Raw genomic sequence first — 18717 nt, forward strand, 5'->3', positions numbered from 1 at the left:
ATAAAGCAACATTGCGCTGTTGTGAAAGCACATAAACAGTATATAATACAACTAAAGTTTGTTTTTGAGCGTCTTAGCAGAATACGAAAATTGAGTGAACGAAAAGTCAAACAAACAATTCCTAGATTCTCATGCCTTCAACCATGTGAGATGACTGAAGGTTTTGGAGCGTCTTAGTAGAATACGATTTTTTTAAATTTAATTTTAGGACATGTGAAATGGCTAGCAGCAGAGGTGACACAATGTCAACTGTGCAACAATACCATTCACTTGCGCAAAGTAAAATGCAAAAAAAAATATCAATGCTCAATTGCTTTTGTCAAAAATCTGTATTGTATTGACGAAATGAGCAGTATATACGATTGTTTAGGTTTCTATATATTGTCAATTGCAAGGAAAATTGTACCATCCAAAGTGCGATATCGCTCATAAAAGTGCTATTTTGCATTAAATCGTTTCGGTATCTTCGGCGCACTTTTTCGTTATCTTCCAAGCAATAAATGCGCCGAAGATATCGCACTTTGGATGGTACAATTTTCCTTGCAATTGACAATAATTCATATGAAATAAATTAGTTCTTCGCCGGAGTTGCGAAGAAAAGGAAATATTGAAGGATCGCTTCCTTTCAGCAGCATCTATTCCTAGTAGGGGCATTAGGGGCATAATGAGCACCCTAACTTGTTGGCTGATTTAAGCTCCCAAAATGACTGAATTTTTAAAGTGTCGTCATTGCAAAACATATATTCACTATCGATAATCAAAGGCATACTGTTAACAAATTGAAAAATAATTGACATGATGACGAAAATTGCCATTTAAATTCATGCTTCCAAAACTAGAAATCGGTTAGTGTGTGGGGCACAACGGGCACCCCCTGGGGCATAATGAGCACCCTTATAAACACATGCTTGAAGGGTGTATGTAAGTACAACAACTACACACACATACGCACACACACTCACACACATGCATAATCACATGCATACACACATCCATGCATATATACATATACACATACACACCCATACATACACAAACATAAAACGTGTAAAAACGTCGAAAAAACTATTGACCGCAAGCCGCTTAAAGCCAATTGAGCCGCGGAGGTTACCTCTGGAGCACACAAAGAAAGTTTCGGATGACGCTTAAGCTAGCTGTGTTTTAGTGTTGAAGACATATGCTTTTCCATTTCCCTCTGCCAGGTGGTATACGAGGGTTCTGATTTCACGGGTAGTAATACCGTAGCATCGAATCTCCATATACAAAATATGGACCACCAGCTCTTATTCTGCAGCGGGAACGAAAACAGTTTTGAAGGAATCAATTTGGTCCACCTCCTGCCCCGAGATTGCCCTTTCGTATGGCCCCACATACCGAGCTAACGTCTGTCGCAGAATGCCTTGGTACTTGGCGACTTGTTTTGTGGATATTCCGTATCGCCTTATAGTGGTCAAGGCCGCTTGCAAGGCCTTTTTGACCAATTATGTCTTCCGGATTCCCTTGGCATATTCATACTATCACTGTAAACAAGCATTGAAGCGATAAACAAAGAAACTGACAGGTTAGTTAATGCGACATAGTGCTCGTTTCACTCCATCTAAGGGTGCCCATTTCGCCCCCAGTCAAGTAGTTAAAGTAAAAATGGGTTTTTAAACTAATTATAGTATGAAAATCAAAACTTCAATGAAGGTGAAATTTGAGATACAATGTATACATCATGTTGCAGTGTGCCCTTGATAAATTAAGATATTTTTATGATCGTAAAAGCTTATTTGGTAGTGCACCAAAATTATAATTTTTTCAGCGTCTGAGAACTTATTTAAGTTTTTTAATATAACTCCGTGTTTTAAAAATAGAGATCACTCATTTTTTGATAAATTGATACTATAGTACCTACAGCAGTGTTTCGCATGCCATATGATGTTACAAAATGCGTACTTTCGTAGAAAAGAGGGGTGCCCATTTCGCCCCGTGTGCTCATTATGCCCCTAATCCCCCTATCCGATCTATGCATGCCGCAATTCCTGTTAGTACTAATTCTGTTATAATGAAAACGGTATCCGAATCAAATTCAGGGATTACATATAAATTAAAAAAAAAGCAGAAAAGGTACAAGGAAACAATTATTTGGAGAAATAAAAATATATTAATACTGTTAATAGTGATATAAAATATTGATATGGATTTATAATGTTCCAATACTAGTGAAAACTGTAAAGTTGGCATCACTGTTAGGAAAAACTATATTATATTCTTGAATGAAAGAAAAATCTAAACTACAAAACAATTCGAAAACAGACATTTATGAAGCCTTCAAGTAAAAGGTGAAAATCGTATCTGTTGAATTAAAATTAATAGTGGAATTTTATTGTGAAAATAGGTTTGACTTTTCTTTCACTCAACTTTCGTATTCTGCTAAGACGCTCAAAAACAAACTTTTGTTTTATTATATACTGTTTATGTGCTTCCACAACAGCGCAATGTTGCTTTAGATTAGATTAAACCAAATTACTTTTGCTTCTTTTGTTATTTGCTTATTGCTAGGAAATTTAATTTTGTTTACAATTTTACATGAGAAATTGGGAATTGTTTGTTTCAAAACGCTATATCTCGAGAACGGGACGGAACACCTCGTGGTTTTGAGTAATTGTTATGTAAAAAAGTCTGAGGAATACGATGGTGTTGAAACTTTTGAGATCAAATTGTACTCATTGAGAGAAAAATACAAATTAAGTTTTCAGATCGAAAATAAAAGTATTTGGCAGCACTGCCGCAAAAAACTAATATTTTTGTCGGATTCCTCAGATGATTTCCCATGTGCAGCGACCCTCATTTCCTTCGGTAACATTACATGCACGCATTTTCATCTGGCCGAACCCGGATGAATCAACTCCGGTCGGCTCAGAACATAAATTCCACATTTTATTCGATTACCCGCGCCGGTCGGTGACTCGATCGAGCGACGGCGCCGGTAGGGCAAAATACTTAGATGAAAACAATCATCGCGTTTGCACCATTCTAGGTGAACGAACGCGCAAGTTTCTTAACCTGCGGCAACCAACAGTTTCCAAAACAAATGCGCTGTTGTGCGAAGTATTGCAGTATTGCCGACTAAGGTAAACAACGAAGCGCGGAACTGTTCGAGTTGACAAAAACAAAGTTCCCGCGCGAGGGGCTAAAATGTATGCGCGAGAGGGAAGCTCGACGAACAGCGTGAGGTCTGCCGCTAGGCAGAATAGGAGGGAACAACCTCGAGAAGGAGGAGTTTCCTTAGGACAAAGAGTGGTTAGTAAGTAAGGAAATAACTTTGTGAAAAGAATTTAGGAAAATAAAGGGGATTCCGTTCTGACACGCCGACCCGTCTGGTCGGTAGTGGACATTAATTACTGTTTTTTTATTATACCCTTCATCGTGGTGACAGCGGTGGGATAGCGGCGACGGAAGTTAAGCGGTTCAATTCGACCTCAGCAAATAAGTCGAACGCCGCGAGGAAAGGTCCAAATAAGCAATACCCATGCACGAGGAGCGCGCACGGCTAGCGCGAGCAGCAGATAACCAAACAGCAAATAAACTAGCAATCCATCATCACCACGCGGGCGCGTGGACGGCAGAAATTAAAATCATTTTTCGAGAATCCGTGACAGCCACAGTCTAAAGGCGAGTCGACGGCAAAAATCCAAATACAAAACGTAAAGTTAAAATCGCGACGCTCCAAAGCACCATAGAGTCGTTTCGCGTTGAGGAATACAAGCGAAGCATTTGTCATGCTATAACACTTGCATGACGGGAAGCATAAACCCGCTCATGCCATCCTTCATACATACGAATATGCGGCGAGGCGACACCCTGAGCTGACGACGACGTACGGTACATAAACCCGTCCAAATAAACAGATGATAGAACCGAAATACCGTTAAACATTATTGGAGTAGGTTCTGGACACCAGCGACCAAGTTATTTTCGCTGATGCAACAAGAAAACGTATACCATGTGACTGCATAGTGGAGCAGTAGGTCAGGGTTGCACAGCCAAGGCAACCTGACTCCCTGATGAGGGCCCGAAGCAATTGACGAAGTACAACGAGGGGACATGAGAGGCGAGGAACCACGACGACCACGGCGAGGCAGAATTGTTTTGACTCCGCGATTTGCCCAGACAGCACTATACTACGGTACGAGCACTTAATCAAGGAAGAGAAACTTAACCAGGAACAATTTAATGAAGCGAAAGACGAGACGAGGAAGACACCAGAAGCCATCCAATATGGTTTCGAATGCAATACTACACAATTATAACAAAACACACATAAACACTACATTGTTCAAAACACACATAAACACTACATTTGAATTCCATTATAACACTCACCAACACTCATACACTTAGAAATTACAACTCGCCACTTGAGGCCAAATATTATAGTACGCAAACGTTAAACGAGAGTTAATCTCCGATATTCAGTTTTTCTATGACATTATTACATTCTATTTTTTTCTACAACATTATAACATTATAACATTATAACATTATAACATTATAACATTATAACATTATAACATTATAACATTATAACATTATAACATTATAACATTATACCATTATGAGGTAGGAACCCGGTACCATTATTAGATTAAATTGAGGAATGGTGTTAAATTGGCCATAAGAGGCTTTTGCACTTATCAAAGAGAAAACAATCAAGGACAAGTCAAATATATACACATAATCGAAAACCATAGCATACTGTTTCCACCTGACGTAGAGCTCCTCCACCGCGCAGAATTTAATCCTATCTGAATATGCCCGTTCACTTACCGAATTGCTGCGCCTCTCCTGCAGAGACGCACAGCAAGCTTCTGAGGGTGGGGAAGTGAAGCGACGCTCATTTCCTTCGGTAACATTACATGCACGCATTTTCATCTGGCCGAACCCGGATGAATCAACCCCGGTCGGCTCAGAACATAAATTTCACATTTTATTCGATTACCCGCGCCGGTCGGTGACTCGATCGAGCGACGGCGCCGGTAGGGCAAAATACTTAGATGAAAACAATCATCGCGTTTGCACCATTCTAGGTGAACGAACGCGCAAGTTTCTTAACCTGCGGCAACGAACAGTTTCCAAAACAAATGCGCTGTTGCGCGAAGTATTTATTGCAGTATTGCCGACTAAGGTAAACAACGAAGCACGGAACTGTTCAAGTTGACAAAAACAAAGTTCCCGCGCGAGGGGCTAAAATGTATGCGCGAGAGGGAAGCTCGACGAACAGCGTGAGGTCTGCCGCTAGGCAGAATAGGACGGAACTACCTCGAGAAGGAGGAGTTTCCTTAGGACAAAGAGTTTTTAGTAAGTAAGGAAATAACTTTGTGAAAAGAATTTAGGAAAATAAAGGGGATTCCGTTCTGACACGCCGACCCTTCTGGTCGGTAGTGGACATTAATTACTGTTCTTTTATTATACCCTTCACATGAAAATGTAGAACAAAGTTTTTTTCTAAATTGAATATTTACGAAGATATAAGCAAAAAAAAGCGAATGACGAAAATGATGCTTTTTCTAATAAAAGGGAGGGGGGTACCCAAAAATCGAGAGAAAGTCCAATCGGCATCAAACTTGGGATTTTTGCTTCTTGACCCAAAATGAACACTCTGGCCGAGTTTGATGCAGATCTGAGAAGGTCGATTACAGGTGACTCGGACACTTGACGTGGAATGACCCATACATTGAATACAATCGACATTTGATTGATATATTTTGATTTGTAAAATATTTCAACGGTTTAATATATGGTGCTTAAGAGTTAGTTTGAATAACTTTTGAATGGATTGTCCGATTTTCAATGACTTGGTTTCGTTTGATAGATCTTAACAGTAATTTTCAGATAATAATAAATTGTAGGATATACCTCATTGAATTAATAATCATATGTTACAAAAATATGTTTTAAAAACTTTTTTCCACATTTTTTATGTAACTTTCAAACCACATGCCCAATCATTACGAAGTTTGGAAGTTAAGGGTTTGAAAGGCTCCCCTTTCATATGCAGTTAATTTTTTTCAAATCGGTTAACTTAACCCTTAAAGAGACCTATGAGAAAATGAAGTCTCATTTTTCGTATTTTTATATATAACTTTTGAACTAAAAGTCCGATCAATATGAAATTCAATAACGACCTATGGGACAACTAGACCTTTCATTTGACACAAAGGCCATAAAAATTGGTCCAGCCGTCTCTGAGAAAAGTGAGTGAGATTAAAAGCGTTACACACACGCACACACACACACACACACACACACACACACACACACACACACACACACACACACACACACACACACACACACACACACACACACACACACACACACACACACACACACACACACACACACACACACACACACACACACACACACACACACACACACACACACACACACACACACACACACACACACACACACACGCACGCACGCACGCACACACACACACACACACACACACACACACACACACACACACACACACACACACACACACACACACACACACACACACACACACACACACACACACACACACACACACACACACACACACACACACACACACACACACACACACACACACACACACACACACACACACACACACACACACACACACACATATACACACACTGAAAATGCTCAGCTTTCGAAAACTGAGTCGAATGGTATATGACATTCGGCCTGCAGGACCTTCTTTCGATTTTCGGTTTTCCGAGTGATTTCTATACCTTTATACTATATTTTCATATAGTAGAAAGGCAAAATTGTGCAACAATTGAGCGTAAGGTGTGCAATAATAAAATATGGAGGTTATTTTGGTGTGCAATAATTGGGAGCAGAGTAGTTATGCAAAAACGCATTTTACACGATTTTTGTAAGGAATTCCACACAGATGGCTATAGGAACCTTTTATATTAGTTTATCGGCATAGTAAGCGGTTTTCCCAAATAAAACTTGCTAAAAAAGAAGGTAAACCATAACATCGTTCAATTGGATTCTGGCTAATACCGCTGCACCCGTTGCACGGCTTTTTTTAAGGGTCACTAGCCTTTCAACGACATTTCTTCAGTGCGCTTAATCGGCTGGGCCAAGACTGCCTTTACGGTGACTTGAAGATATAGCCATAACCCTGGCAAGCCTTGATGAAGTAGATCAGTAAAGCAACGCGGCGCACGGGTTCGCTGAAGATTAGTTAGGCGGACGGCGTCAGTGATAGATCGGCGGTGACCGGTGACAGAGCAGAGCTCGTTCGCCTGAAATGTTGTAGCAGTCATCATGGGGCCCAACGCAATCTAGGTGATGCATGAAGTAAGAAGAGCAGGCAGGTGTAGTTCTTCAGAAAAATAGACTTAAGTTGTGACAATCGATGTTCTAGCATTAAAGTAAATGTCAGAACAATTTCTCGATACGCGGAGTGACGTGACATTCGACAAACAGGATTATCTTTGCGCATCAGTTGGATAATTCGCAACAAGTCGTCTGTAAAAGTAATATCTTACTGGGAAGATGTTTAGCTCAGATGCCTCAGATGGTCGTCAAACACGTTGGTAAAGTTTCGTCCAAATCAGAAAGGTTCAAATTTTGTCATTTACATATTTCACGTGGAACTGCTCTCTTGCAGAAGAATGTCATAGTTTTTAGACAAAACTATTTTTAGGTTTTAAGGAGCGTCATTGTAGGCAGAAATCAAGTATTATTTAAAACCGCTTATAAGGTGAATTACACAGGTCTGCAAAAATAAAAAAATTTCAGATGCATGAGGTATTTTAGGTGAATCATATGTTTTTTGGGGTGCCGAATCCAAAACTGATTTCCGTTTTTCTCCATCACGTACAGTTTTTTTGCAAATTATGCTTCTTATATGGAAAAGTCACAAATTAGATGGAAAACTTATTATCACAGAATCGTATTAAAAAACCTAAATAAAATATTTTTCTGTTATTTCAGTAAATTTTTACTTAATAAATACAGGAAAAATACTACTGGACTGTAATTTTTATTTTTACTCTTTTTCTTGCCCTTCAACACTCGGTTAATGTACCTAGGTACGCTCACTTACGCAAATTCAACTGCTGTGCCTCACAGAAGCAAAATCTGTAAGAGATATGTAAGAAGCATTTGTAGAGCTGAATATAATCTACAATTTTGTTGAATAGAGTAGTGCATTATTTTTCCATTTATAATAAAGACGGCCTTTAAGACGTTTGTTTGAGCTAAGGATAAAGTTGCAATAATATTACCACGTAAATACAAAAGTAATGGAGTACTCGATTCAGAAAGAGTGTAGATTGCATTCAGTTCTACAAATGTTTCATACATGACTTTTATCAAATTTGCTTCTATAAGGCAGTACAGTCAACTGAGCGCAGGTGGATGTATTTGATAGCACCGAATTTGCTTTAAAATAATACTCTCCATAGTTTCTCCATCGTGTATGATTTTCTTCCAAAACATGGAAGCCCAAAACATAACATAAATACAATTCCAAAACATAAATACAATTCTGATGTAAAAATCAATTTTTTAATGTAATTTACATCTGGAATACTTCTGCTGCTTTATGTCTAAAACCAACTTTCAAGATTTTTCAACAAGTATTACATGAAAACGTGACGTGATGGACAATTTTTATTATTTTTTCTGAATTCAGTGGACAAAAATCTATGAGAATCAGTTGAAAAATCCTATGCAGTTTTTTTGATGCAGACCTGTGTTATTGATAATGCAGTTTTATGGGTGTTTCTTCAAGTTTCCTTCAGCCATACTTCAGAAATATTATTCAAATAAGGAAAAACCTGATAGACTTTGTTATGCTCTGATAAAACCACTATAAAAAAATGAATAGGACCAATTTGCTGGATTGTTACTTGGGATATTTATTTAAGACTGCATATAACTTGTCAACTCAGCACCAACAAGGGGGTAATTACGTAATGTACACAAACCGATTGAGGATTTCTTTATGTTAGTCTGGGAGAAAATGACTCGTTTGGCATATTTGCATTTAACAAATAGGATAAATTAGCAAATTGAATAAATTTTAAAATTAGGATGTCAACTATAGAACACCATAAGAATGTAATCTACAATGTTTGACGAAAGATATATTTTATTATAAGGTATTGCTAAGAGAATTCAAAAGCCTAAACGAAAGCTATTTTCTTAAAATTATACTTTGTCGATTATTTTGGAATTAATTTTTCTCTTGATTTTTTGTTGTAGCTTCTTAACAGCGTCCATGTTGTTGGAATTCATCAGCTGCCAAAATGGGTACCAGCTCACAAGTGCAAAACAAGCTCATCAACAGTAATCGCTCCAGGCGCAATGCAAACGATTTTATATTCGGAAAACTAATCGGAGAAGGCAGCTTCAGCGTAGTGTATCTAGCAAAGGATATTCACACATCGAAGGAATATGCCAGTAGGTTTCCACTTTTTAACATTTTGTATGTAAACTAGACTGTCGCTGAAAGCATATCTGTTCCACGTTACAAAACACGAATATGAGAAAATCGCACTCAAAATTGAAAAATTGATTTTTCTAAAATTATTTAGTTTTAATGTTATTATTTGTCCCTCTTTGAGATAATGTTGAAAAACTTTACTCAATTTTGTATACAACTTGAAAACATTTTATATGAAAAGGTATATACAGCGAGGCAAATATGCGTCCATTTTTCCAGTGGGACAAATTGTCTTCAAATTTTATCGAGTTTTTCTAGTATAAACACCATGTTTTCGATTCATATTATAAAAATACGTTATGCTTCCACCGGCAGTAGAGGTGTAAGAAAATGTCGTGGCTGCGCCACCTTTTGCAAAGACATAAGAACAAGGATTATTTTTGGAAAAACTCAAACTGATTGTTCAAAAAGTAATCTTTTAATAATATAAGAGCCTTATTTCATCTGTTAAGAAAACCAATATTAGTATCAACAGATTCTACATTTATTAACAGAGTGCGCCACGCCACTTTCGACATTATTCGATGTTTAAACCAGAGAGACTATTTTATAGGAATATGTATATATGGGTCATTCCACGTCAAGTGACCGAGAAAAAGTACAAACTTGTAATCGACCTTCTCGGATTTGAATCTGTCAGATTGTTCGTTACAGGCCAGCAAAAAAATCCATGGTTTGGTGCCGATTGGACGTCTCCTCGGTCAAGGAGAGGGACCAGCTTAAGAAAATCAGCTCTCGCTCGGTTTGTTCGCGCCTGCGAAATTCGCCGTTTTGTTGGTTGTATCTTCAATTCACGATTAAGAAGCTCTATCGCCTTTGCACTCATGAAATAAACCAAATCATCATGCCGTCAATTAACCACCGACAGATAACCGACACTTTTGTTTACATTTTGGACTATTTTCTTTTTCATTTATATCGAATATAGCGTGTGTGTCGCACGCTTTACAGGTACCGTGACCGCACATAATTGCGAGGTCAATTTTTAGAAAATTGAGCCAAAATCTGTAGTAAATGAGCACGCTTAGTTATTGTGCTATGTATTTATGTGTCTGTTGTTGAAAAATGACTGCGCTTGGGGCACCATGCACTTCAAAATAAATTAAATTCAACAGGCAGAAACAAAAAACGCCATCAAAATGTATCTTAGCTAAAGTGCTAAACGCACAATCAAATTTGCTAAGATCATAGCAGCGTGAAAACATATTACCTTCTTCGGTATTCTATGATAACTAATAGATACAAGCATATATAACCGTTCTGTATCAAATTTGGCTGAAAAAATGCTGAATTTGCGGAATTTATTCCATTAAAGTAACTGATCGGAATTATGAACATAATTTTTTTTTCTGCTTCTAATTCCGATCACTATATCAAAGTTATAAACTGGCAAAATGCAAGCTAACGAAGTTACTATTTGGATTTTAGGATTGATTGCAACATGATAACATGGTATGATTATCGAAATTTTTCGACGTAGGACTACGTCTTACGGCAGGGTGTCAACCAAAATTTGGAGTTAAGCCACCGCACCGTCACGAAAGAATGAAAGATTTTGAACGCTAATAGCTCTTCCAATTTAAAACGGATTTTGATCATAAACGATCCAGCAATTGTATGGCTTTCTTGAAAAGATTGCCAATCGCTAAATAGTGAAAATTAACGAAAGCTTTCAAGCTAAAAATTCTTCATACATTTTCCGTATGATAGTCTTGCTTCCCAGGCACGGACGACCATTACACACACCAAGCTTGTGACTGGTGCTTAGTAGCATAAGCAAGCACAAGCATAGGCACAAGCATAGGATTCCGCCCGTGTGCTGCTACTCCGTTATTGACCAGGACCGATGAAAATTGCAAAATGATGGCTGGAAAAGCATGCTTAGGACAGCGCACTGTTCCTTTTCGTGCAACCTTATCGTGTCCCTGCGTGCTGATCAATACAGACGCCAGCCACGTCCGAATGCGGGTCCTGGTGGGATGGGAAGGAATGTTAGTCCAATACTTGTTCTAATAAAGACCAGGGAATCCTCTGCATCTTCACAAGCATCAAGCTTGTGGCTGCTACTGATTCAAGACAATGAAGCAAAATAAACTTGCGTTTTTTTGTTTACTACAGAGCTCAGTATAGCCTTGGTGCTACATTCCGATTTGGAATTTTGACCTTCTGTTTTTATATGACAGACTTCGTAGCCTGTAAGAATACGGGACAATTGTGCTACAAATCCTTTGACTCTTTCAGTCGACATTCGAACATGTGACGTCTAGCTTCCTGATCAGATGATTCTAGCAAAAATCTTACAGATTTGTTGCTCAAGTTGATATTTCTATCAAACTTTATTATAAATGTTTCTACCAAGATTCTATCTCGTTCTGTTACTTATAAATCGCTTTGTCACAATTTGGTTATACAGCAAGACAGAATACTGAATTTTGTTACTCATATGGATATAAACTAGATAAAATTATATCATAATTTGATATATTTGTGATATGCCTTGAGCAAATTTTGTTACAATTTTAGTTATTTCAACTGCTAACGAGACCAAGTTTATAGCAAAACGCAAAGGAGACTTTGTGATAAAATACATATTATCTAGAACTCATTCTGTTATAAATTTGATATATTGATTTGATCGAGTTATTAAACCAGTGCCTTACCTCCAATCCAACTGAAAGGCTCAGACGTTTTGCTTTTCTAACGCTGCAAACAAGCGACAGCGCAGCGCAGTTATGAACTATCTTATTAATGCGTGTTCTTTTAATATAACAATAACATATTATTTTGAGGATTTAAGTTTTCTCCTAGAACTTTGTTAATAGCTGGATGCGTGAGGCAAATTTCTATAGTGAAATACTCCGACTTTGGCACTAGTAAAAATATTCATTTTTGATATCACAAAATAACTCACCTACCATAAATACGGTACAGCAAGATAATATTATTATATTGTTTGTATTTTTCTCACTTGACGCTAGTTTACGCTACACATATACCAATATGGTGTAAAAAGTTTTCTTTAATATTTGAGGTTTCTTCGCGAAAACCAGGCTCACGTAGTTCTACGCCAACTACGCGGCCATGTCTGGAACACAACCTTGCCGATTTGATTTTTACTATTATTTATGATCAAAGCTTTATGAAAACGTCGAAGTGACCCAATTTTATTGTAATTGTAACAGTTGAACAAAGATAAAAGAAGAGGAAAGTTTTATAATCCGCTTGTCGATCTTTTGAGTACACAAATTTCATGAATATTGAGCTAATGATAATAATGATCATTAACGCAAGCAGAAGATGACTGGTAGGGGGATTGTCGTCAAACTACATAAAAGCAATATATTTCAGATCCATTTGGTACGAGTTGACAAAGTTTTTTGCTTTAACAGCTCATCATGACGTGATCGGAATTAGATACACCTGTGATCGGAATTAGAATCACCACTTATAATTGATGATCGGAATTGGGTGCACTGATGCATCATACTATGATTACATTACGTATAAGCTGGATAGTTTTGCTTTACGAATTGCATATTAGTGACTGGTTTAGGTGACGAAAAATTGTAAACCACCCAAATACTCTTGGGACAGAGAGGGTTAACATATAACAAATTTGTTTATTCAACCCTAAATGAAATGAGATAAATTTTATCTATCAAATAGGAGCAAATGAACACCCAAAATTCATCCAATTCCAACCTGGACTGAATAAATAAATTCGCTGTTATAGAAACATATCTTCATCCTCACCTTATATATGCTCTCATTGAGTAAAGCAACTATCAATCTAAAATTAAAAAAGAAGAAAACTTATCCGATTTAATATTACTATGTATATTTTATTCACGACAGATACGTATTTCGCCTCAGTGTCTGTTTGAAAACATACACTGAGGAAGCCTGCAAGTCGTAGGCGAAATACGTATCTGTCGTGAATAAAATATACATTGGTAGAATTAAATTGGATAAGTTTTCTTCTTTTTTAATTTTAAGTTTCGTATTCTACTAAGACGCTAATGCTTTACGGTAGAACTACGAATGTAGATGCAATTCGATAACGCTGGACTTTTTTCAAATGTTCCACTGTTTATTACGCAAATTTATATCTTTTTTATATGAGGTCGAGATTACACTTTCCAAATGTCAGTATCTTGTGGCCACGGATGTGACTCAAAAGCCGCTGACCGAATGACGATGCGCAGCGAAAGGCAAGCAATAGTTTCAAATAAATAGCAGCTAAAACCATATCGTTCGCTGGCGGATGAGTCGATGAATTCTTCGGTTTGTTGGCGTCTCGCTTGGTGAATTTGGATGTCTTCGTTGCCTTATCCGGGGAAGCAGCAACAGCTGAAGCTCAACAATTTTCGATCGGATTCTATATAGCGTAAATTAATTACAATCATAAGGGAGCTTAACCCATAGCTCAGCGTTTCCCAAATGGGGGTTCGCCAAAAATTTAGTTCGCTGCAGTCGTCAGGGGGTTCGCGAGCCAAAAAAGTTGGGAATCGCTGCCATAGTTCATCTCGTATATATTTCTGTCATCCGTGCTAGGGAGGCATTGACGTGGGAAGGCAAAAAAATCAGGGGGGTTGTGTACAAGACACGACCGCATATATAGGTGACGCAGGACTACGTAAGTCTCTTTGTAGTGATAGTAGCATGTATTTATGCTTGTAATCATTCGATTCTTCATGTATACATGCTATATGCAACATATATACATGCTACATTTATCAAAGTAGTAACATTGCATACGTTCAATTCTCAAAAGATTGTGCATGTGAAAACAATTTAACAAAATCAAGAACACAAACTATTGCTTTCATGCTACCTTACTGAAATTAAAGATTGTTTTATTATCCATGGTTTTCCACGTTGAAGGGATTTTAGCTATTCAATCCTATTTTATCAACAGCACATCTTTTCACTACACTTCTAATGAAATGGCAAGCATGCGTATTCATACAGAGTCGTATTATAACCGAACAGTACAGCTGTAGCACATTTTTCCAACACAGATATCAAGTTCGCCTAGGTTTAATCGTCTCGCAGTAAAGAATTTGCGATCTGTTGGGACAACGAACTTGTGTCATTTTTTCTGGCACACTTCCCTAACACAGACATCAAATTGGACTAGGTTTAATCGCGTTCGTAAGAAATCTGTTGGCACAAGGGGGCTTTGTTACTCTCTCTCTCTGGCGTATTTCCCAAACAAGGACATCAAAATGGTCTAGGTTGAACCGCGGTGTTAAGAAATCTTGTTGAAATGAGGAAGCTTGGTCATTTGTTTTGGCTTACTTCCCAAGCACAGATATCAAATTGGTATAGGTTTAGATCATCGTAAAGAATCTTCTAACCAATCACGAAGCGAGAATTCTGGTTAAACATAGGTTCATTATTTTCAATTTTTCAATAGTTCAACATCAAGAATCCATACTTTTCTTCATGTGGGTCAATTCTTAGAAGATTTTCCGATCGATTGGTGTAAGAACATTGAAAATCGATCAGAAAACCGCTGAGCTATTAGCGCTCAAAACCTTTCATTTTTCGTGACGCTCGCATTTTTCGATTTTTTGGAATGACACCCTATCTCAAAACTTGCCGTAAGACGTAGTCCTACGTCAAAAAATTAAAATGATGAAATAATGAATAGTCATCTAATATTATCTCAACTATTAAACGTCTGTTAGAGAAACATGTAATCTACTGCGTTATAATGGATTTTTTGAAAAATTTCCAATCGAATGATATATCTCCCAATATCTCTAGACCAATATACCAATATCTCTAGAATCTATTGACGGACGAATGACTTATAAGCGTGTAAACTATAATCACTTTTCGTTACATGTTCCCTTTTCGTTTTTCTAAAGTGTACCCCCATATAGATAGAATAGAAATCAAAGGACGTAGTCCTACTGCAGCGGAAACATTTTTTCCCAAGCCCGATTCAGTCTCCATTCATTCATTCCGTTGCAAGTCTCCAAATAAGAATTTAACTCTACAAAAACTCTCTCTCACTTTCTGGCGTGTATCAAAATTCACTTCGTCAACTACTGCTAACTATATTGGATAGGTATTAGTGAAAAGCATTAAAACCATTCATCAAAATTGTCTCACCGCTACTGGTCTGACGCAATCACGAACCGATGATTGCACCTCAATTGCCCACACTGTTTCACCGTTCTAAAATTACAATTCCCTGAATTCTCCTAAACTCAACCCGCTCGTTCCCACGCACAAGAGGCGCGACGGGTACGTTTTGATTAACGCTGTAAGAATGCTATCCAGGAATATGAAATAATATATCTATACCAATAAAAAAGGATTTCTGTCTGTCTGTCCGTATGTTCCTTATAGAATCGAAAACTACTGAACCGATCGGCGTGAAAATTTGCATGTAGAGGTTTTTGGGGCCAGGAAAGGTTTTAGTGGTTAGAGACCCCTCCCCCCACTAAGAGGGGGGGGCTCCCATACAAATGAAACACAATTTTCTGCATAACTCGAGAATTAATTAAGCCAATTGAACAAAATTTGGCATGTGGGTGTTTTAGGTGACAAGAATTTATTCTATGGTAAATTGGGACCCCTCCCCTCTTTAGAAGGAGAATTATGACTCCTCTCCCCTTTAAGAGGGGAGGCTTCCATACAAATGAAATACAAATTTCCTCATAACTCGAGAACTAATCAAGCAAATGGAACCAAATTTGGCATGTGGGTGTTTTTGGAGACAAAATTTTTTTCTATGATGAATCAATTGGCAACATATTCTCAAGAATGAAGAAAATGTCAACACTGCTGTAGACATATTTTATAAAATTTTGTTAGAAATAATGATACAGAACATACCGTTAAAGAAAAGAAGACGTCACAAAAATTCAAAAAGCCCAGCCTGGTATAACAGCCAAATTAAGCATCTAAAAAATCGCAAACAAAAAGCCCATAAAATTTATAAAAAACACGCCTATAGTGAAAATTTAGCAATATACTTGGATATATGCAACCAGCTTAATTTAGCAATCAGCAATGCATTTGAAGAGCACAACTCAAAAATTGAACTTGAAATAAAATCCAGTCCTAAAAACTTCTTTAATTACGTGAAAACCAAACTAAAATCTGACAACTTTCCATCCATAATGCATCTTGATGAAAGTGTTGGGGATAACTCGGAAAAGATTTGTAATCTCTTTGTAAAATTTTTTCAAGAAATCTGTACAACTTTTTCTGAAGAAGATCACGATCGCGACTATTTTGCATTTTATCCGGAATTTTCAGTGGACATAGGTGTCAACCAACTTCATGCCCAGGACATTTTACAGGCCTTAAAAAATTTAGATGTCTTAAAAGGACCTGGACCCGACGGAATCCCTCCAGTTTTCATAAAAAATCTTGCAATGGAGTTTACAGTTCCTTTGTTTTGGCTTTTTAACTTATCACTGGAAGCTGGAATTTTTCCAAAAATATGGAAAAGCTCTTTTCTAGTACCTATCTTTAAATCAGGTCGGAAATCTGACTTATGTAATTATCGTGGCATTGCCATAATCTCTTGCATTCCAAAACTTTTCGAAGCAATTATTAATGAAAAATTATTCCTGCAAATTAAAAATAGAATTACAGAAATGCAACACGGTTTCTTCAAAGGACGCTCGACTACGACAAATTTACTGGAATTTATTGACTACTCATTGAATGCAATGGATAATGGAAACCATGTACTTTATACGGACTTTAGCAAAGCATTTGATCGCATTGACATACCAATGCTGCTTTTCAAATTGCAAAAAATTGGAATTCAACCAGGGCTCCTGAAATGGTTTGAATCGTATTTATCTAATCGCCAACAAATAATTAAATTTAACGGAAAGAACTCGAATCCAATTCAAGTCACTTCTGGGGTCCCTCAAGGCTCTCATTTGGGGCCTCTTCTTTTCATTTTGTATGTAAACAACATTTCCTTCATTCTCAAGAAACTTAAAGTGCTAATATATGCCGATGACATGAAGCTCTTTTTGGAAGTAAAAAATGAAGAAGACATCAATGTATTCCAGAATGAAATACACATATTCTACAAATGGTGTAAAAAAGCCTATTAGAACTTAATGTAAAAAATGCAATCTAATAACATTTACCAGAAAAGAACTACACCAGAAGTCTCAATCAGATTAGAAAATCAAACAGTAGAAAAATGTGAAAAAGTTAGGGATTTAGGAATTATCTTAGACTCCAAGCTTAATTTTATCGACCCTTATAACGCAATAATACACAAGGCAAATAACATGCTAGGTTTCATTAAACGTTTTAGCTACAATTTTTTGGATCCATACTCAGGTAACCAATAAGCATTTTCAATGCAATTTAAATGCAAGCCAATAAGCATTTAAGTTGCCTTAAATGCTACTTAAATGCTATTTTGGCAAAATATGCGGCTACTTTACTGCTAGCCATCTTATAGTGCTGACAATGCTTATTTGCAGCTAGTTACCGACAAGAAGAATTTAAATAGAATTGTGGATGCCAATTTACAACAGTTAAGCAGTCAAAAGGCTGATAAACAGCAACCTGCAGTCTAAAATGTCAGGGATGCTAAGAAACGATTGATTTACTGCTTATATTAATGCTTATTGGTTACCTGGGTACACAATCAAAACATTATACATTGCCTAGGTGAGGTCAATACTGGAATACTGCAGCATTGTATGGTCAGTGGTCACCTTTTTCCATCAAGCACGAAGAGAGAACAGAATCAGTACAAAAACAATTTCAGGGTGTCGACTCAAATCCAAAAATAAAATTCCCTGACTTTCCCTGATGCATCAAATATTTTTCCCTGACCCTCAAAACTCGAGTATAAAGCTTATTTGGGCGATTTCTGGCTTAAGTTTTTAACCCTTTAGCATGGCTTATGCGACCTGCTGAAAACTAAAGCTAGATTTATTCGTGTTTTGAGAACACATATCAAAGATTCTTAACCTATTTCTTACCAGCGTTTCGAAAACGCAACGCACTCTTCTATCGATTCGAGGGACAGTTATGTTTGAGGTATCAACTTGAATCCAAAGAAACAAAGATTGAGAAATAATTTAATCGATCTGTTTTGCACAAAGCTTAGATGTTACATACAACAAAATTACAGCCGTGTAAACATAACAAATCTTGCTAACTTTCAGTCAGCTCAAACTAGTAACTTTGCCGCTGGAAGGTGG

At 37.3% G+C, this 18717-nt stretch overlaps 1 protein-coding gene across 1 annotated transcript in view; it reads left to right on the forward strand.

Annotated features, from left to right (window-relative positions):
• LOC128743818 (3-phosphoinositide-dependent protein kinase 1) overlaps window positions 1-18717 on the forward strand; it is a 229765-nt gene that overhangs the window by 33115 nt on the left and 177933 nt on the right. Inside the window, exon 2 of the mRNA XM_053840491.1 lies at window positions 9271-9468. Coding sequence (XP_053696466.1) covers window positions 9315-9468 — 154 coding nt within the window. The 5' untranslated portion in view covers window positions 9271-9314. The remainder of the gene's footprint in view (window positions 1-9270; window positions 9469-18717) is intronic.

The sequence above is a fragment of the Sabethes cyaneus genome, chromosome 3 (assembly GCF_943734655.1).
Source record: "Sabethes cyaneus chromosome 3, idSabCyanKW18_F2, whole genome shotgun sequence".
NCBI lineage: Eukaryota > Metazoa > Arthropoda > Insecta > Diptera > Culicidae > Sabethes > Sabethes cyaneus.